This window comes from Coturnix japonica, chromosome 1, assembly GCF_001577835.2.
Source record: "Coturnix japonica isolate 7356 chromosome 1, Coturnix japonica 2.1, whole genome shotgun sequence".
Taxonomy (NCBI): Eukaryota; Metazoa; Chordata; class Aves; order Galliformes; family Phasianidae; genus Coturnix; species Coturnix japonica.
The window spans coordinates 156,274,759-156,296,628 of record NC_029516.1 but is presented as its reverse complement, the minus strand read 5'-3'; the positions used below and the strand labels follow the sequence as shown (position 1 = coordinate 156,296,628).

The 21,870-nt window shown below is 37.1% G+C and overlaps 1 protein-coding gene across 5 annotated transcripts in view; it reads left to right on the top strand.

The window, feature by feature from the left end:
* FRY (FRY microtubule binding protein) overlaps positions 1-21,870 on the top strand; it is a 164,521-nt gene that overhangs the window by 70,650 nt on the left and 72,001 nt on the right. For 3 of the 5 annotated variants that reach the window (XM_015852019.2, XM_015852020.2, XM_015852018.2), the window contains exons 1-13: positions 2,615-2,722; positions 3,154-3,262; positions 4,738-4,824; positions 6,103-6,274; positions 7,526-7,658; positions 11,253-11,360; positions 15,645-15,900; positions 16,986-17,168; positions 18,056-18,142; positions 19,121-19,380; positions 19,690-19,879; positions 20,602-20,726; positions 20,908-20,965. In XM_015852019.2, coding sequence (XP_015707505.1) covers positions 2,634-2,722; positions 3,154-3,262; positions 4,738-4,824; positions 6,103-6,274; positions 7,526-7,658; positions 11,253-11,360; positions 15,645-15,900; positions 16,986-17,168; positions 18,056-18,142; positions 19,121-19,380; positions 19,690-19,879; positions 20,602-20,726; positions 20,908-20,965 — 1,857 coding nt within the window. In that variant the 5' untranslated portion in view covers positions 2,615-2,633. Of the gene's footprint in view, positions 1-1,424; positions 1,527-2,614; positions 2,723-3,153; positions 3,263-4,737; positions 4,825-6,102; positions 6,275-7,525; positions 7,659-11,252; positions 11,361-15,644; positions 15,901-16,985; positions 17,169-18,055; positions 18,143-19,120; positions 19,381-19,689; positions 19,880-20,601; positions 20,727-20,907; positions 20,966-21,870 lie in introns of those variants that run through there. The other 2 variants (XM_032442142.1, XM_015852021.2) reach the window with 1 other exon arrangement.

Genomic DNA, 21,870 nt, shown 5'->3' with positions numbered 1-21,870 from the left:
ATGTATAACACATGCCCTTTTAAATCCGTAACTTGGCTACTGTGCAGCTCTCTATTTCATTTTTTTCTTGTGAGATGAACAGTGGCGCTGCAGTGTATTTTTGGAAGCGTGAGTTGATCTGAATTAAATGAAGATCTGAGTCAGTTTGACGCTGGCTGCCTTAAGCAGTTTGTCTCTCCAACTGGGTCAGCGCACGTCAGCGCTGTGGTGTTAGCTAATCCATTTTGAAACCCGGGGCCTTTTAAGTAAGGAAAGTTGCCGTTAGTCCTTTCTTTCTTGTTCTGGGGGAACATCCCAAACACTGACCTGTTTCCAGGTCTTTCCACAACTGCTGCTCACCAGTGCTAGCGAATCTAGAGAACTGCAGGAGTGTGCTGCTGCTTCCTGCCACCATTGCGCTGTCTGCATCAGTTACACCGGTGGTAGGGAATGGTCTGAGCATTCTCCAGGATGGAGTTCTGGTTCTATTTGAATTACTAGGAGGCTTGGGACAAATTTCTGATTTCTCTCTGCTTGTGTTTGTGTGGTGCTACTCCACTCTGCCAAGTTAATAAAACCTTGTCAAAACTGCAGCAGGGCAAGGGCTTTGCTGTACAGTTTTCACACAAAATAGAAGTTCCCCAAACTGGTGGCTGTACTTGCCAAAGTCAATAGTACATGCTTGAGAAAGGATTGCACAGCTGGGGCTTAGCATTTGATTGCTTGTCTACACATACCACGCCGGGAGCTACATAGTTAAAAGTGAGAAAATAGACTGGATTCTTGGGAGGGTGTGATTAGAAGTACAAACATTGTGAGGAGGAGGGGAGAAGCAAACAGTGGGCAGAAATAGCTGCAGTGCATATTTTCAGACATCAGGAAGAAAATGCGCCCTTTGGAGTCTGAGGAGGACCTTCCTTTCTGAGATCAGGGTTTTGTGAATCAGTTCATTGACTGAACAGGCAGGGTGGGGACCTCATTTTCTGTCTGAAAGTGTCTTGTCTGAACTAGCTGAGGTTCTCTTGATAGTAAACAGAGGGAACTGGGAAACTCCAGGAGATTGTTTGTGTATCTTCCATCCGAGGGCTCTGAGTTAGGATGAGTTTAACAACCTTGGTTTGTGTATGAGCTCTGTGATCCTGCCAAGTACTCAACTATTATTGTCTTAACATTAATTGTAAGAAAATCTTCTTTGAGAAAAGTTATCTTCTGGCATATGGACATCAGACATAAAGATTATAAAAGAAAAAAATTGACATACATTTGCCATTTGTTGAAGAAATTAGGTGAAACCAAGATATGGGTAATTTATGTTATGTATTACAGGATTTTAGAGTTCTAAATAATAGAGTTATAACTCTTAAACTTGCAGTAGCTCTTTTAAATCATTTCTGTATTTTGTAGACGTGTGAATAATATGGTATCACCATCCATTTCCTGTTTAGGCTTTGTACCCTTTGGTAACATGCCTACTTTGTGTCAGTCAGAAGCAGTTCTTTTTAAACAGATGGCATATTTTCCTCAACAACTGCCTGTCCAATCTCAAGGTTAGTATCTTCTGTTTTTAATGACCATATTAAAACTTAACTAATATTCAGTATCTTGATATGTTGCAAATCCATTTTAGGTTATCATACTGGATTATTGCCATTAGCTGATCCATACATGGTTTTACCCACTGACAGTACATAGTTAGCTATACAGATTTTGTCGATAACTAACACTTCTGCCTAGTTCAGTTTTCTCCTGTTTTTCTTACTTAAATGAAGCCCAAGTCAAACAGCTGTGACACAGGCAGTGTTGTTGCTGAAAGCAGCTTGAGTGACTAACCAAAGATGGCCCAATATTAACTTGCTTTTTTCACAAAGCTATTCTCAAACCTATTACTTCCACAATAACTAGTGTGCCTTTCTGCACTTAAAGTGGATCCAAATGAAAGGATGGTCTCAACCCTAGCTAAGTAGTGACACGGTTAGCTGAAATGAAGGACCTCTTTCCTGCCACTTGCTGAACCAGTGGTTTGGAGACCTCTGCAGAAGGCACAGGTAGAATATATAATCACTCTCTCAGCCTGGAGGTACATGGTTGGAGGGATCTCGGTTGACTGGATGTTGAAATGGAAAACAGCATATCACCAATCAGAAATCATATACTAGTTCAAAAGTTTCCAAAAATAAATAGCAATCCAGACAGATAATCTAGTGAAATCTCATTCATTCCAGGTGCAACACTATCTAGGCCACCCTAAGAATTCAAAGATTTTTGGTTTTTCTCTTATTAAAATATCTGCTATGTCCTTCATAGGAGGTCTCCATCAAAGGACAACACCTTTTGTGCTGATAGAATCAAATGAGGACAGTGTTTTCAGAGTCATGTGGAGTTGGTTTTCAAGTTGATATTTTAAATTGTAATCTGTATTTAATTCACACTAACTTGATATTTTGCTTTTCTGACAGCTTATGTAACACTGGGAGAGGTAGATCAAATGCACAAATATCCTCCAGCTAAAGGGATGAGGGTACTGGGCAACTGTGGGGCTGTATCTTTTTGTGACATTGCTGTAAAAACTCTGAATCATGGCGTCCACTAAATGCAGAACTTCCTCTCTAGTTTGTGTCTGAACTTTATATTTTTCCTAGAATAAAGATCCTAAAATGTCCCGAGTTGCACTGGAATCTTTGTATAGGTTGTTGTGGGTTTATGTTATTAGAATAAAATGTGAAAGCAATACAGCTACCCAAAGGTGAGGCACTGTGTTTGTTATGATAATCAGGACTTGAAGAGCAGATATTGCCAATGAAGAGCTGCTACAGTTCTCCTGAATTCTTTTGACTTAAACCTTTTCATGCTGTTAAAACAAACAAACAATGAAACGAACAAAAAACACTGAAAAGTGCACAATAAAATTCTCCTTTTTGTGTCCCTGTGAATTATTTGCCCATCTTGTGAAAATAAACTGAAATAGTTTATTATTAGTCATAATATAGCAGTGAAATAAAATAATTGCACTGAATTTTATAGCAAAAGATCATAACAAATTATGCCATTACTTTTTCACATAAAAAAATACTTTCTTAACTTTCTAAATGGTGTTGGATTTACAAGTTAGATTTCATGACAATTGAAGGTGTGCAAGGACTAGAACTGTCTAATGCTTTTTTCTTTCTTTTACAGTCGACTTATTACAATTGTCACAACACTTTTCCCCAAAGGGTCCCGGGGTGTTGTGCCAAGAGACATGCCTCTAAATATCTTTGTGAAGATAATACAGTTCATTGCACAGGTATGGGAGATTCATGTGTGTACGTTTCCAAGTAACGAATAACTTGCTTTTGCAATTACAAATAAAGAAATTTCTATTTTCTGAATTTTTTGCAGTACCATTATTAATATCATTCATTCAGGTAATGATGATATTATGTGTAGGTCACTCCAGAAGTAATACCTTCTATTTATTTCTGTGGAAACTACAACAGATACAGAGAGCATAATAACAGCGTTTGACAGAGCAAATTCTTCACAACAAAAAACTTTTTCAGCATAGTCACAATCATTATGCATAAGTTTTCACCTGAAATGAACAAGAATCTGAATACCATCCTTGTAACAATCTTCACTAGTGGAGGTGACCCAATGTTGCCTCAGCTGAAATACACCAGCCACTGCCTTATTGTGCTCACATTGACTATTTGGTCTCCATAAAAGTTTAGCAAGTATTGATGAATGTCAAAGGGTACCATTTTTTGTGCATGGAGGAATTCAGTGACACACATTTCCTTCATATGCACATCCATGTCAGTTGCCATTTTATCAGACTGCCCCTCTGCTGCCATCTGTCACACAGCAACAACATGTAATGGAATCTTGATAGAAAGGTTCAACCTCTATTGCCATATCACTAACACCCACTTCTGATGTGGCAGACTAACATAATAAGATAGGAGCAATTACATTTGGAGCAATCCTCATAGATGGACCCGAGACAGTCTTCTTTGAAGCAAGTTTTTTGTTACCTTTGTTCCGCTGAAAATAGATGAAATCGTTTTCATTTCAGCTCAGTGTATTTCTTATCAGTTTTAGAAATTGCCAGCTAGTCAGAAAATGCATTAATTGACCACCTCTGACTGTTGATAGAATTTGAAATAATAAATTGTAATTTGTGCTGATACTGAATAAGTCCTACCAAACTTTACAAATAAGTTGCTCTGCTTTGAAGAAGGTAAGCTGGAGAAAAAGCAGATTAAGTACATAGCTAACACATCCTGTTTCCATCAGTTCAAATGGGAATTGCTAAAATACACTAACATTCAGTTTCTTCTCTTTCATTACTTAAATGAAAAACATTCACATTGAGCAAAGCACTTAAGCACATGCTTAAAGTCTCTGTATAGAAGTGAATACAACAGATGCTTAAAATCTTCCCTGAACTATGCCATCTGTGAATAATCTGCTTTTATATAAAATACTATGTTAGTGCCATAATTACTGCGGTTTAAATGAAATAATTAAAAGCCTTATTTCCAAAATGGCTCATTTTGTATGCAAATGCTATAAATTAGGCAGGCAGGATTTTGTCGTTTGTCAACATACAGCAGTGATGAAAGCTTAGATCTGATGATGTGTTCAGCGTACTCCTAAAAATCTGTTTTTCTGAACATTTAAATAAATCCTGAATAAACTAGTTCTCAAGATTCTGTTGCCTTGAAATAAGTAGCAGAAGTGAGAAGTTTAACAATTTGCAATATTTTTCTATTTTAGGAACGTTTAGATTTTGCAATGAAAGAAATAATATTTGATCTTCTTAGTGTTGGAAAACCCGCAAAAGCGTTCAGTCTCAACCCTGAGGTACGACATGCATCTGCATTTATTTTTTTAGCACATGTGTATTATAATGTTTACATTCAAAGCATGCTTTTGCCATTGTCCACTTCCCAAGCAATATCTGGAAATTGCCCTGCCCACAGCCGGGAGTTGTAGCTAGATGGCCTTTAAGTTTCCTTCCAGCCCAAACCATTTGAGAATGCAGTGATTCTATGATCCTAATCCTGTACTGTTTCACAGTCATATCTATTCACTAAAATGTTAAAATAAAATAAGCTGTGTGCAGAAATCCAATTTGATTCTAAAACAGGTATTTTGAAATGTGTGTTAAGCTTTCTACTCTCAAAACCAGTAAAAACATGAAAGCTCTACTTACAGCACAGCTTTCATCTTTATTCAGTGGTCTACAGAAAAATCAAGTTGAGCTCCTGAGCAGGCAGACCCTGCCAAGCTTGGCATCAGACTCTTCTGCGGTAGTCTGAGCACTGCTGTGCTGCAGATATTGTTCATTGCACATGGGCACTGCATGAGGCAGAGCTTATGGGGAATAGACATACTATTTCTTTGCATCAAGACATCTGTGTATCAGAGGGACATAGACATGAGATCTCAACGTCTGAAATGTTGCTGTTCATCAGCAACAATTTAAGTCCAAAGACAATGAAATAATTGGCTGATTTTTGTTGTACGCAGACTTTTGTGTTTTAAGAAACTGCCTATGTCTGTTTGAATGCATTTCTGGAAGACTGACATGAGGACTTCTAAGTTTTTGGAATACATTTCTCAGAAATGAAAAGCATTCTAGTGTTTTAATCAATGCAGTATAAAGACTCCAGGTTTTCCTCTCTACTCCCTGGAGACATTCACTTCACTTAGCTTCATCTTCCTGATGTTTTGGTGCTGAGCTCCATGCCAAACTTTTCACATAGTAAGGTCCATCTTGTGCCCTTTTTAGACAGTTATTAATTTTCGTTCATAATGACCATTTAGGCCATTTGTGCTTAACTCTAGGTCCAGTTAGGATGCATTATTAAACTCCAGGTTCAAATCCATATTTTTTATCTTGAAGATAAAATTGTAGTGTACAGATGAGAAGAACTGAAGTTTTGAGAGGGAAGAGCAACCTCTCAAAGTAAAGCTACAAATTCATAGTTAATTTTATGTCTATTTTGTACGACATATGTCAGGCTAGTTGATGTGACTGGAATACTGAAAAAAGTACAACTGTGTAACAGAATTTCAAAGTGGTTTAAGAATATGATTGTTTGATTGTGATATTCATTCATCTTTGGAACTTTACAGAGAATGAATATTGGTCTGAGAGCTTTCTTGGTAATTGCTGATAGTCTGCAGCAAAAAGATGGTGAACCACCAATGCCAGTGACTGGAGCTGTCCTTCCCTCTGGAAATACTCTCAGAGTGAAGAAGACATATTTGAGCAAAACTCTTACAGAGGAGGAAGCAAAAATGATAGGTCAGTATTGAAGCTGCGCATGAATCAATGTGAAAAGGTCTCTAGAATAGTTTAATAGCGTTAAGAATCCAGTTGATATCATTATTGTGAATATTTCTGTTCTGATATGTGATTTAGTTTGATAACTATAGAGTGTTTTTTTAATTTTGTTTTATTATGCAAAATTGTTTTCAAGAAAAACTCTTACATACCTAGATGGTATCTAAGACAGAAACACTCTGTTTTTTAAGACTTAGCTCTTTTACTTCTAGCTGTGTTTATTCATGGGTAATCATCCTAATAGAGACGATGCCAGGGCTTTGAACATGCACCAGCTTTAAAGTCCAGCAAAGATTTTATTTGTGTATTCCTGTTTTAATTGCCATGTGTATATCACCGAGGAAAACCTTTAAGAACAGCAGGAACTTTTAAATGTAAAACAAAGCTGAACTGAACTCCCAGGTTGAAAGTGTCCTGGGCTTCTAGTGTAGTCACTGTGGAGAATCCCATGCCAAAGGAAACTCTTGTATATCCTGTGCTGAATGCGTCTGATTTACTAGTAGAAAAGGAAGTTTGGCTACTCATCATAGTACTCCATTAAGTCCCCAAATCTATGTGAATGAAACAGAGTCTACATATTTCTACACCAGTGACAAAAATGTACTGTACCGTTGCTAGACACCATTGCTTGGTGTTAATAAACTTAAATTTGATTAAGAAAATTAGAATTTTAGCATTTGATTAATATGGATGAAGAGAGCATTGAAGTTTTATTTCTGAAGTATTTGATTTTCATAAACTCCTTTAAAGCTGTGTGACTAATATTGTATTTCACGTAAAATAGCATGACACTTATTTCTAGTTTGAGGAGAGCTTATTCAGATTCCTTTTTTCCTTATGCTTGTCATTTCTAAATCTTGCTACTAGATCAGATCTTTTACCTCTGTTGTGGAAGGTCACAAAATATATAGCTTGGCAAACTGTGCAGTTCTATTTGTCTGTGTACACACATATATTTGACCAAGTGCTTTTCAGTTACTCCACTGGCAAATATGTATTTATATCATATGGGCTATTTTTATGTACAGTAGTTTTTTGAGATGGTAACATCTTCCATCTCTGAGTTAAGGTATCTGTGCTAATGGAGTATGCTGTATCATGTGTAAAACATTGCTCTTAACTCATGCAACACAGCTTGGATGAGCATATTTCTTTTTCAAAATATACACATCTACAAATATCACAAATTATACAAAATGCATATTATTGCAGGTATGTCATTGTATTACTCTCAAGTAAGAAAAGCAGTGGACAACATCCTCAGACATCTTGACAAGGAAGTGGGGCGGTGCATGATGCTAACCAACATACAGATGCTTAACAAAGAACCAGAAGACATGATCACGTGAGTGTTAAAGAACAATAAATCCCATTAAATACTGAGGTGCAATTTTAGAACTTTTGCACTGTCTATCTTGAATCATCAGAGTGTCAGCAAGAAACCAGAACATTTAGCTTATATACACTGAAAAACTGTTTTATGACAAGTTAAGCGTGCTTCTCTGCGTGTTATAGTGTTTGGAGTTGAACTGACACTGTCAATACAGCCAAAATCTCTGTATGTGTCTTAAGAATGTTCAGATGGAAGAATTTTCAAAGTCCATAGAAATCCTACCAACTATGCATAGAACAGTTTTAAAGTATCTTTACATCGCTGAAGTTCAAAATAAATGAAAAAATATCTATATGTAAATCTACATTAATACCAAGTGGTCATTCAAAATTCTCATTACTGTGCATACCTGTAGTCAAAATATATTATTCTGTAAAAGCCCAAGTCACCTTTTCATAACAGTCTTGAATGTAAGTAGTATTCCACTGGACTGGAATCAATCCAGTGTGCACCTCAGCCAGCCTCCATCAGCGGCTCTTGGCATTCTCATCTGAACTGAATAACGAGGGAAGTTTCCAGGAGAGAATTATAGTGAGGTGGACTTTTAGTGTGATGGATGATGGGCCAAACTCAACCACCAATTTACAGCTGATATAATCTCTATGTTTTAATGCCTTTGCTTTGCCCTTGCTTGTTGCTGTGATGATCACGATGAGATTTTAAACTCTTTGTGTCTTTAGCTTTGTCTCAGTTTATTTATATTAAATGCCAACATTACTATCTGGTAATATTTCGTATTTCTCTTACAGCACAATTTTTCTTACAGTACTCTATTGCTCAGTACTTGCAGTCAGTTTTCATATTAATGTTGGGTGTCCAAGTGTTTGAAGGGGAGGAAAAAATGAATTTTTAATCTCACATTTTATTTCCAGAAGTTAATTAGTAGAACAGTGAGCCCTTAGATGAGAAGTGTACTTTATCTTAGCTGTAAATTTCCTTTCTGCGGTTTCTCAGCATCATTGAAGTGCTGTTTATTATTAGAATCACTGAATAATTAGACTTGTGAGTTTAAGATTCAGGAAGACTTTTAGTTTGGTAGCTACCTTTGCCAGAGACATAAAGTTAGAAAGGCTGGGGGTCTGTATCTGGCCATGTAAGATGCTGCATTTCTGTACTGTAACCAGAATAGCCTTATATCCAGATGGAACTTAATTTAATTAATATATGCAAGAGAATGGAAAAACACATTATATCACATTTTTTTTCTTGTTCTTCTATGGAAAACAGAAATATCTGAGGTGTTTTGTTAGCAGCCTTAACCTAAACTCATGTCAACTCCTGCACAACTTAATTAGCTATCAACTTTTAACATAACCCTTTTAAAAACTGTGCTATGCACGATAGCTGAAAAAGCCAATGTATTGTTGATATGTAATTGCTCTTCATTGTATCCACAGAATTTTGCAGTTCTCCAGAATTAAGTAGTTGAGTTCTTATGGGCTTTAATACATAGGTACAACACTATAAACTGAGTTTTCTATTCACCCTGCAGTGGGATATGAATTTCATTACTGGTTATAATTAATTTCCAGTATTTAGTCAGAATAAGTTTAACATATAAACATGTTTTTGCTGACTGTACCTACCTAAAAAGCCCTACTGCTGGTGTGAAATCAGACTTCCAGCTGAGGACAGCTGTCAGTGTCTTCATCCAGAGCTCATCCTGCTGGATCCTGAACCAGCCAGAGATGAGCGCAGAGCCCTGTCAGAGCCTTCTTGCCAGGCGCTTTGCGTGCTGTGCCTGGTAGCTCAGATAAGATGGGAACTTGAGCCTCAAACTTGGATCTTCTCCTGCTTGACTTCTGAGCGGCTGATAAGCTGCAGAACACCCACAGATTTTATATTTATAAATAATTACTCACTTGCCCTCATAACAGTTTCCCCTCAGACTATTATTTTACATGCCTCAGCTTTAACTGCACAAACTGTTTACAGTCACTAGGGACTGATAATAATGAAACTGCAAAGTTCACTTTCCACTTCATGTCGACAAGAAATTTGTTTTTGTGCAGATAAAATTTCTGATAGCACTTTTGTTTTTTAAAAACTATAATTCAGTATTTTGCAGTAATGATTAGTGTAACCTCTGTTTACATCAGTGGCAGTACTTCAAAGGGACTTCTTTATAACCAAATTGTCAAAAAGGGAGTTGTGTTTCACAGTTTCTCAAGTCAGTTGCTGACACCTGCTTTCAAGTTGTGTCTGTTGGATATGTGATACAGGTAGCATAAAACTGAGATAATTCATTGTGAAAACTATTTCTCCAAATTGTACAATTTAAATTTATCTATTGAAGACGTATTACCATACCATTTTGTTAAGATAATACATATCCAAGCTGGTAGGCATAAAGGAGTGTTAAGAGAAAGAATGGTATTTAAGTGACGCTACAAAACTGTCTTTAATCCTTAAGTAAGCCTAATGTCACTTTATGCCTGTTCTGTACCTATTATTCCAGTAAATGATCAGAGATAATCTGTAAGTCTTGTTTTAGGTTTGTGGGATAACGTCATCTTCAGGCTTTCTCTGGGGCTGAACTCAAAAGTTAGCTATCCAAATGCAACATCCTCATATTGAAGGTTAATAGTGAATAGTATTGTGGGAAAATCTGTATATTTTAAAATACTATCATGCTCTAGCTACTTCATTTATCCTGTATAGCCAAGTAATTGATCAGCAAGATAAAAAAAGAACATGAAGAATATTCTGGGGTCTGTCACAAGAACTTTAATCTTTGTTCTTCCAAAAACTGATGGGAAAGAAGTCAGGATGGCATCTGCCCTGAAAATTATCAGCAGTTGAAACTTCAGCTACTTTTGGAAAAATTAAGGACTTTCAACCTAGTTTCTGGTTCATACTGAACTTTAAACAGAACCACTTTCTCAGGCAGTTCAGGAACAGTTAAGCCATTTCAGAGATTAGAGCAGCCTTGGGGCTACTGTAACATGTTTTAGCTGATAATGATTGCTACATAACTGCTATCTCTGCTAGAGATCAACAGAAACTCTCTGGCCCTACCTGCCCTAAAGAGCAGTTATCTCTCAGACTAATTATGGATGCAGCAGGGTTTCCGTAGGTTCATGCCCTCTTGAGGGCAATGGTCTGTCTCTGCTCTTATTTGGCCTTCTTACATATTCACTATTTACTTTATTCAGTTGACGGACTGTAGCTGCACTGGGGTGGGGAACATCCCCAGCTTTTCCTCACTGCTTGCATCATGCAAAAGCCGATCTTGATGGAGGAGTTTTCCTATGTTGTAACTCTATCTTGATGTATCTGCTAGAGAAAAGCAGTAAGTCAATGATAGTGTACTTTTCAAGTACTGTGGAAGTACTTTGTATAAGTATTGTGAATGAAAAATGTCAAAATCAAGATTTTTTATACAAGAGCAGTTTCCTTGTTTCACTGTTAACGCTTTTGTTTCTGTCCTGATATTCTCATGTGGACTCTGGTGCTCCATTGTTGTTCATCCCATCTTTGCAAAACTGTAGATGGATCCTTTAACACCAGTACTTGTGCAGTTAAAATTCTGTTTCAAATTTCCAGTGGTGAGAGAAAACCAAAAATTGATCTGTTCCGAACTTGTGTTGCTGCTATTCCTCGATTGCTTCCTGATGGAATGTCAAAACTTGAGTTGATCGACTTGCTGGCAAGGTAAGCTGTTCAATCATTAAACAACTGCTGAAGGGGAACAGAACAGAAAACTGAGCCACAGAGTGTGTAGTACTTGCTTAGACAAAGCCATATCCGTATCAAAAGTAGTCTTCTGTTAACGGAAAAGACACAGAAGTTCTAGCATTATTTTATAGCCATTGTGTTTACATTATAGACTTAATTTTCTAAAAGAATAAATACATCATCTAGAGCTCTTTATCCTCAGTATCTAGGTTACAAGATACTGACTATTTGTTACCTTTTTTTAACCATCACAGCATGCTGATTAACAGAAGAGAGGGAAATTTTTTTCTGTGCAGTAGAAAGACATGAAAATAAACATTTAGTTTTGGTTCCTGATTCCCACTTATTTGGTTAAACAGAATATTCTGCATGTGATATGTTTCCAAATACTTTTTAAATTAATTAATAATAATAATTTTTATAAAAATGATTTTGTTATAAGGCAGAAAGTTTTAATTTCTTATCCTCCCTGCTTGGATTTATTTAGGTATTGAATTTATATAGGTATACTTCACTTCACTGAAGAAGGCAGTGTAGAACATTTATGTGTAGAACATATAGTATGTATAGTAGAACATTTATAGTGTAGAATGTTTATGGTTATTTTTCAGGACATCAATACAGTGACTTACTGCAGATAATTATGATAACAAGTGCTGGCCAGTACAGAAAGCTCTGTGTGATACATTTCGGTTCTAGTATACAAATCAAAGGTTTCAGCATGTGCTTGTAAGTCTGGCAATAAATCAATCCACAGGGCCTGTAACATATTGCTGTCATGTAGCTGTGGCAAAACAATATTTTCCACTTTGTTCTTGCTTTTGAAATCTTTCACATATCTGTGAGGAATGGCAGATGTGGGAGTCGGAGGGTTATGTGCAAAAGCATTTTTTTGTACTGTGTGAACAGCCAACTCCCAGTGATGCACTAGAGCAATGAATCAATTAATTCTGCTAGCGGTGAGGAGTGCAGACAGCTAAACAAGCCAAAACTGTAGCCAAGGTGAAGGGTGATGTTCTTCATGGCAAGCTTGGTTTCCTTGTGTTTAAACCCAGTTATGTGTTGTTTCAAATCATTACCGTATCAAATTACACAGATATATTAGATAATGACATGAATCTCAATTAAGGAAAATGAAATGGGACATGTTTGCCTTTAATCCAATATTTTAACCGGCTTTCATCCTCACTAATGATCTTAACTAAGGTGGTCGAAGGCATATAATCATTCTGCTCTTTGACCACAGAGGATTGTTAAGATCAGACCTCAAAAATAATGTCTGTAGAACTAAGAAAGTGTGAAGACTGATGTGGATTTCTTCATAAGTCAGTGCTTCTCTCCTTACGTCTCATAATTGTCAAAATAACCACTGTCTTTCTCCTTGTTCAAACCTCAGACTTTATGCAGAAAAGATCGTCGTGATTCTTTAGCTATAGTCATCATTGTAAGCATTTCTTGGGCAATTACCATGCTGGGACATTGTAAGCAGTAGGTCAGTTTGGTAATCTTAGTCCTTGACTCTGAGAGGAAGTGAGATGTCAAGAGGAGCTGAAAACAACATCACTGAGACACTCTTGGATGCAATTACATGTCCAGCCATTCTGTAATAACCTGTGGGAAGTTCTTATCTCCTGTGTCTACTCACACTAAAGCATTTCAAAGCCGTTGGTGCTGTTTTAAATCAGATTTACAAGTACAGCAAAGGAAACAATTTAGGTAAACATAAATGTATGAGTAATATGTTGGAATTTTTTTTTATCAGAAAACAGTCAATGGGCAATTCATGGTCAAGGCAACGTATGGCATGGTGTTGAAAGAACTGGGTGGCATCTCAGTATTGTGGAATAGGATCTTTGGTTACAATGGATCATAAACTGTGTACAAGAAAGTGATGTTACTGTGAAGAGGCAAATGTTATTCCCTGGCATAAATAGAAATGTCTAAAAGACTTTAAAAAGTTCTCCTCTAATTAGTGTCAAACATGCCTGGTTTGAAGAACTGTGTCCAGGCTGATGTGATGCAGTTAAGAAGAGACTGACCAGAGGAAAATAGAAAATGAATGATTTAAAAAATGTAAGCCACACAGAAAGGTTGAAAGAATTAGGTCTGTTTGTGATAGTGTGGACTGAAAATGGCCTGCAGAAGTACAGCTTCACCGAACAAGGAAATAAACTGTCTAAGGAAGTAATACCTGTCCTTATCTTAACGTAAGTCTGCAGACTACCCCAGCAATAGAGCTGCTTCTGCATTCTGTATACCCTCCCTTGGGTCTGGATTGACTACTTTTTCCAGCTATGGAAAAAGTAATTCCAGGAGATAAGTCATTACTGTTCTCTTATCACATCATAAATCTTATTACAATATTATTTCTTTTCTTAGTCTGAGGTGATTACATTTTGAGACTAAATCAATACAAGAATAAAAGATTTTGAAATATTTTAATCTTTTAACAGAAACTGAAAATCTGTTTTGCAGTGGTTTTGTACAGGGTTTTGTTGTTTGTATGGTAGGCATTTAAATATTTTTTCTCACTAAAGATAAAATGATGTTAGGGTTAATGGGTTCTTTTGTTCGCTGTTTGGTTTTAACTTTTCATCCTCAGAACAGATGTGTCTTCTGGCAGTTTCGAGAGGAATCTGTAACCCTACAGCAAGACTTTCTTCCAGGACAGCTGCATTAAAATTTAAGCAGTACAGCAGATGTCAAGTAAATGCTGTATGTCTTACCACTTTACTGCCCACTGGAACCATTCATTGCAAATTTCAAAGCAAGGTTTCGAGTTTATCAGACTCAAGTACCAACAAGCATTTACTTCCTCCCTCAAGCTACCTGCCATATGGTAGAAGTACAGAGATGTATTCTCATGCTCAATTGAATTTATTCTCATTAGATAGTGGCCAATGCCATTGCATGGTAACTTGGATTTGTAGATGCACATCTTTTGTATCCCCTTTTCCATTATTTATGTCACTGTGGTAGTCATTTTCTGGATGGCTTAATCACTGTCTTAGGGGTCTTGATTTTTTTTGGTGTATGGCAATCCAAAGATGAGAAAGAAATGGTCCTTTCCTAGCGCAGCAACATACCATGATTCCAAATTCATATAAAAAGACGCTGTTATTAAAGAATGATATTAAAGCGTGATAGTTATTTTTAGAATCATATTCACAAGAGGTTAAATTGCTTTCCATTTATGTAACTAAAAAGTCCCTTATGCAGATACAGTGGACTATTCTGAGCTGCATCTTGTCATACAATTCTAACCAACTGGAATTTGACTCCCCTCCATTTGGCTGGTGTTTTTTTTCTCCCTTGATTTCTATCCTTTTCTTTCCAATGCATCCTTATTTTCAGCTGTTCTGTTAAATATAGATTAAATACTTCAAAAATGAGTGCTGACACACTCCAGAAAATTATGGTCTCTTGGGGGAGGAAGCAAAATATATCATAAAAGCACTGAACCAGGAATTGCAAGACAGAATTATCTGAATTTACTGTGTTCTGCCAGGGTACAAAAACAGATGTGGTTTGTTAAATTTTGTGTCAATGTATATAGATTTTTTGTGTTGAAAAAGAGTGTCAACACAATGCAAATTTAGATGGAAATGAAATCTAGAAAATGGGATCTGAAATCTAAACTTTTGGAAGGATTTTCAGGGTATGAGATGAGTTTCTAAAAGTACAGAATGTCCTTAGCCTGTTTTTCCTAATTCCCTGTCTTACGTAGTTTTTGATGGAAATGCTCATTTTTATTTCTTTCGAAGATTTCTTTCTATAACTGGGATTTTCTTCTTGGCTAAAGATGCTTTTTAGGTGATAGGCAACATAAGTGTTGCAATTCTTCTATTTCTACACTGAAAGTAAGCAAATAGATAGATTATAAAGTCAAGTGTTACTCTGTGAGCTTTTTGGGGTTCTAGTGAAGTAGAAATGGTTCAGAATTCTGTAAGTGAGTAAAGCAAAACTATTCTTTGTTTGGGGAGAAGGCAGCGTTGCCGAATAGTATAATGTAAAGCCATAGCTTTTAGGAGTGAGGCAATTCTTTTGGATCTACAAGTATGTTCATGTATTATTGTAGAAAGAATGACAGTGAAAATAGTCTAAAGGTGTTAATTGTGATCAGTAATAATAAAAACATGATAGCATCATTGAAATTTACATTGGCACTGGGAATTTTCCATCAATGTTAATTTACTGAGAAACGTGCTCATTATCACAATGAATGCTCCTTCATTACCTGAGATTTACTTCTACTTACAGGTTGTCTATCCATATGGATGATGAACTTCGACACATTGCACAAAATTCTCTTCAGGGTCTACTTGTTGACTTTGTTGACTGGCGGGAGGATGTACTCTTCGGTTTTACTAATTTTCTGTTGCGTGAAGTGAATGATATGCATCATACCCTTCTTGACACTTCACTAAAGTTGCTGCTACAGTTGCTCACACAATGGAAGCTTGTCATACACACTCCAGGAAAAGCTGCTGAACAGGCAAAAGCCAGATCTTCAGAGGTATGAAATGAAGAGTTTTGTGTCCAAGCTTTTATATTAATTGAAGGCTGAAATGATGTTCCCTTGTGCTTCTGTATTTTACGTGTTTTGTATTTACTCACCTGAGAAGAATTCACTCCACGTAAGATTTTTTTAAGGTAATTAGTTCAGCAGTCTTTTGAGGACAGACATTTCCTTGTGTAATATAGCAGATGTTATTGTTGTTGAGTAACAGAAGAGAATGCATGTCAAACTGAAGCAAGCATGTCAGCAAAAGCACATCAAGTGAAATATGTCTACATAGTTGTTGCAGAAGAACATTTTCCCAGGACTGAAACTGATTGATAATGCTAGTGAGAATGCAATGTTGGGAACAGTGAAGTGGATCTTCCTTTTCCATAGGCATTTCATTTGGTTAATCCAAAAACATCAGGTAATACAGTCGTTTCTTAAAGCTTGATGTCTTCATATGCTATTGACATTCCTGGGAACTGAGCAGCTTAGCTCCTGCTCCTTCTATCTACATTGTCCTATAGATATTTTCATTGTGAGAGATGATTTTCAGACTTCTCATCACCTTACCCAATCACTTTGGAAATTTCCTCTTTTGTGCAAGCATGATGTCTGCTTTATCTTGCAGAGAACCATTATTCGCAAGTAATAGTAGTTCAAAAATGTGAGAAAGAGAAAGCCTCTTGTACTTTACATTAAATACTACTTTACCTTATTGGTGGGTTCCTCTTTGGTATGTTTCACATGCCCCTTCATGGCGCTGCCTGCTACAGTATTATAGGACCTGGGAACCCTGCTCTCCAAAGCAGGAAAACTGCAAAATCTTGGCAGTGTGATTTACCCCTTCATCTTATACTAAAGGATGGAATAAAACAGAGAGTTGAACTGCAGTTTATAAAGAGGGGTCCAGCCGAATGAATGTTAAAACAGCAAAACATAGTGGTTTGAGGGAATGCTTTCTGTATCCTATGTAGCATTTACGAGACCTCGGCATCTTGATTCTTTATGCGTTGTAGTTAAATAGAATATTTATTGGAAATCTAGTTTTCAAACAATATTGCTTCATTTTTTTCCCCCCATGCATCGGTCTACAGTTGATACCAAATGGATCCAGCCACAGGATACAGACCGAAAGAAGCCCCTATTCTAATGTACTACATGCAGTTGAAGGATTTGCGCTGGTTCTGCTGTGTAGTTTCCAGGTTGCTACCCGTAAACTAGCTGTTTTAATTCTCAGAGAGATCCGTGCTTTATTCCTGGCACTTGGCCAGGCAGAGGTATGGTTTTCCTTTTCTGGAACTTGCAGTTAGCGTTTTACAAAGCTAAAAATCAAAAGTGGTATTACCATTACTTTTAGCAATTGCTACAGTGCAGCAGATATGCACTTAGTTTATATTCTGATATGAGCTTTCCATTTCTTTGTTTGTTAACATGGCAGACCTTTCTGTAGTTTGCTGGGCATTTACCCTGTACAAGAATTTGTTCAATCTGAAACTTGCACAGCAACTTAATATTTTCTCTTGACATGATGTGAATGTACAACACACTCTTTTTTTTGGCTGAACAGATCGTTTTTGTATTGTCAGCATTACATATTTGTATTGGAAATGAAGCTCATTCCTTTGGCATACCATTTTATAAAAAACACTGCATAAGACACATGTAAGATTATTCACATACATTTTGCCTAAATAGTAAAGGCCTCTTAAGTCTTTTTTACGGATATAGAAGCATGGAGAATCATGTGTGTTGGTGGCCACAGCTCAGCAAGCATCTAAATGCCTAAGAACACAAATAAATGTGTTCATAGCAAAGGAATGCTGTAATAAACAGTAAGTTAATTTTTCAGTCTTTTGATACCAGCTGTCTGGAGTTATATGAGATATTCTGATATGGGCTTTTAAAGCAGTGAGCTATAGAAACAAGTTATCTTAATTTAGAACTGCAGCATGGACTTGGTTCTGAGTTTAATGAGGAAAGAACTAAATGCGTCCTTCCCTACTAAGGTGTTTTTGGGTAGTATTTTTTGGGGGGATTTTTTTTTTTTTTGCCATTTTAGATTCGTGGCATAATTTTTAGGTGGTCTATTTCATGTACCAGAAAAATGGGAATGGAAAAAAATCGGTAAGGAAAGCAGCTAATTTATGCTCTCTGTGTTCTACAGGATGATGACAAGCCTATGATTGATGTAATGGATCAGTTAAGTTCTTCTATTCTTGAGAGTTTTATTCATGTGGCTGTCTCAGATTCAGTAAGTAGTACTTTACTGCTACTGCTAGTAGACACTGACATAACACTGACATGATATACCAAGAATGCAATTGCTAGAAATTAAAGAAATTGTGTAGATTTAAAGCTCTAGCCATCTGCCCAGGAGTTCCAAAACTCCATTATATTACAGGCATCACCTGTGTACTGCTTCTTGAGGAGCCACTGAGAAAGTCTTATCTTCAACACTGTATATAAGGTGTCTTGTCTTCGGATAAAAAAGGTTGAGGGAGCTGGGCTTGTTCAGCTTGAAGGTTAGGAGGCTCCAGGGAGACCTCAGTGCAGCCTTCCAGTACTTGAAAGGAGCTTTGAAGCCAGAGAGGGACAGATTTTTTACATGGTTTGATAGTGATAGGACAAGAAGGAATGGCTTTAAACTGTAAGAGGGGAGATTTAAGATTGGTATTAGGAAGAATTTTTTTACTCAGAGGGCGGTGAGACACTGGAATAGGTTGCCCGGTGAGGTTGTGGATACTCCATCCCTAAAGGCATTTAAGGCCAGGTGGGATGGGGCCCTGGGCAGCCTGGGCTAGTGGGTGGCAACCCTGCCTACATCAGAGGTTTGGACCTAGATGATCTTTAAGGTCCCTCCAACTTAAGCCATTCTGTGATTCTGATACACAAATATTCGAATACCCTTCTGAATTTCAAAGAATATTTACTAAAAGCACTGGTGTTTATCCGACCATCATTGCATGAAGGTGTCTTAATCATGGCCTGAGGCCCTGCCTGGCTGTTCAGATGATGAACATAAGGACAGTCTATACTTGTTACAGGCTGCAGCCTAATACAAGAGACTCCTGAGCTAGAAGCATTTATGATGACTAGAAGCATAAAAGCGTTAATCTAAAAAATCCTACAGAAATTGACCATGGAGCTGGACAGTAAATAGAAATGCTGAGGGGAACATGGCAGGAAATAAATTAATTTGGCTGTGATTTTTTTTTTTTTCTCTTCACAGACAACAATCCCTTTAACACATAGTGTGGATTTGCAATGGCTGGTGGAATGGAATGCAGTCTTAGTAAATAGCCATTACGATGTGAAAAGTCCTTCCCATGTCTGGATATTTGCACAGTCTGTTAAAGATCCGTGGGTTCTCTGCCTCTTCAGTTTTCTTAGGCAGGAGAATTTACCAAAACACTGTCCTACAGCTCTCAGCTATGCTTGGCCCTATGCTTTCACTAGGCTACAGCTCATAATGCCTCTTGTGGATCCAAAGTAAGTGGCATGTAGCTTTCACTTTTATAGGTTTGTGTGATTTTAATACAAGCTGTGTTAGTCTCATATTTCAAGACTGGTGTCTAAGACCTGCACCCTTGCTACCCAAGCATTCAGTTTTGAGTTACATAATGTAACTTGTAATGTGGAAAGCTCTAGTTTTCTACCTTCATTGATTTTTGCACATATGATGTCCTGATATTGTGACAGCTGCACAACATGCTCTATTCCCTTTTAATATATGTCAGGATACTGTGTACTTAAGACTAGGAAATGATTTTAATAATTTAATTCATTTTTAAATTCTAGTATTCCCGTCAACGCAAAGAAAACAAGTACAGCAAGCAGTGGAGACAACTATGTTACTTTATGGCGAAACTATCTTATTCTCTGTTTTGGAGTAGCAAAGCCCAGTATTATGAGCCCAGGACACTTGCGTGCTTCAACACCAGAAATCATGGCTACCACTCCTGATGGAACAGTGAACTATGATAATAAGGTGATGCACCTTGCTTCAAGCAAATTATTTGGTATCTGCATGTAAAATAATGACGGCGAGAGTGCATCCTCATGAAAGACATTTCACTTTGGAGAGTATTTGATCTATGCAAACTGGTTAAGGCATGTAATTGCTAGAACTTAGGTTTAGCGTGAGGTGACAAAATAATTGACAAAAGCTTTGGCATTTTCAAAACAATACTTTTTTTTCTGAATTCTGGGTGATGTATATTCAAAGCATGTGTTTAAGGCATTTTGTATGACATGGGTTAAAGCTAAATTTAGCTTGTTGTTCCCTTTCTTTACTCCAGTAAATCTAGAGCATTATAAAGAGATTAAGGGAAGTTCCTGAGTATGGATTGAATGCCTGGTGTACATGAAGGAATACTGAAATATTGTTTCAAGTAGTAGCTCCTGGGAGAAGCAGTATCACTATAAATGCAGTTATGGGAATATTTTAATGAAATAACAAATTTGATAAATTTCTATAATCTGAATGAAGGCAAAGGGATTTCTCAAATCTATTTGCTAGGCCTTACTGTGATGACTGTGGTGTAGTAAATGTTAGGTCAGGCTTGTGTATTAGTATCCATAATGGTAATATCGTTTCAACATATTTTTAACTACATATTGATTCTTAGACAGTGCTATCTTCTTTAACATATTTACTTAGTATTCACATCTTGGCTATGAAGTGTTAATCATTTCTTAATATATTTTTAGGCTATTGGAACTCCGTCCGTTGGAGTCTTACTAAAGCAGCTAGTGCCTTTGATGAGACTTGAAAGCATAGAAATAACAGAATCACTTGTATTGGGATTTGGAAGAACAAATTCCCTTGTTTTCAGGTACTTCCCCATTTCTTATATTTTCAGTTTTTTACTTCTGTTTCAAATAGGTCACTTAAGTTGTAATTTTTGATGCTATGTCTTGTATTGCAATTTAGATGTGAGTTTATATGTAATCAATAAGACGGTGCTTGTCAGAGGATACTGGATTGTATTTACCTTTTCTTTTTTCTTAATTTAGGGAACTAGTAGAAGAACTTCACCCACTGATGAAAGAAGCCCTAGAAAGAAGACCAGAGGTCAGTTGAAGAAATTAAATATAGCAGTTTGTTTAAACTGCAGAATGAATTTAGAAACAGTAAATTTCTTGTCCTTGAAAAGATAAAGATCCCCAGATAAGCTCTGTGTGCGGGAAACAGTAGCTGTATATGGGAACACAGCTTAAATAATTGCATTAAGGCTTGGTTTAATTTAAATTTGATCAGCGGTACAGAATGTACAGGCACAAGCCCCAGAAGGCACCAAGCCACCATACACAGTCTTCTCATCTTCCCCAGTTGCTTTTACTCTGCAATGCTTCCCCTCATTTGCTATCTCAAAGTCATGCTACAAAAGCACTGTAACTCATGTTACAGCAGGGAGTTTGTAGAAAACTAGCAGTGAACAGGAGAGGTATTGCATAAGCCCTGCTAGGCAGCATGGACATAGCCAGACTTCTTGGGGTCTTCTGGAGCAGTGTGAATATGAGGCCATCTGTACCACTTGACTTTGGGACACTGAACAGTTCTTGTCTCTGTTTAGCAGTGTAGACATAGGCTTCGTGTCCATGCAGTTCTGCTGTATACAGAAAGCAGTGTATTGATACCGTTCTCTGCCCAGGCTAGTTTACCCATTTCTCCAGCAGTTTCAGACTATATTCACTTGACTGTTCTCCACAGCAGCAGCATTAAATTACCCTCATGGTGACTTGACATGTTATCCCTGTCTGCCAAGTCATGGTGTTTAGCACAAAAGCCACGCAGAGAATAGTGAACAGAAAGAACATAAATCATGAATAGGCAGAGGATCTCAGTTTTTCCCAATATGGTAATAAACAACAACAAAAAACACTCTGCAGGGACTTCATTCATGTTAAGTTTTACGTGGACTGTTCTTAATAACTCTCTGTCTGGCAAACGTTAACTGCCATTTCCACTTTGCATGG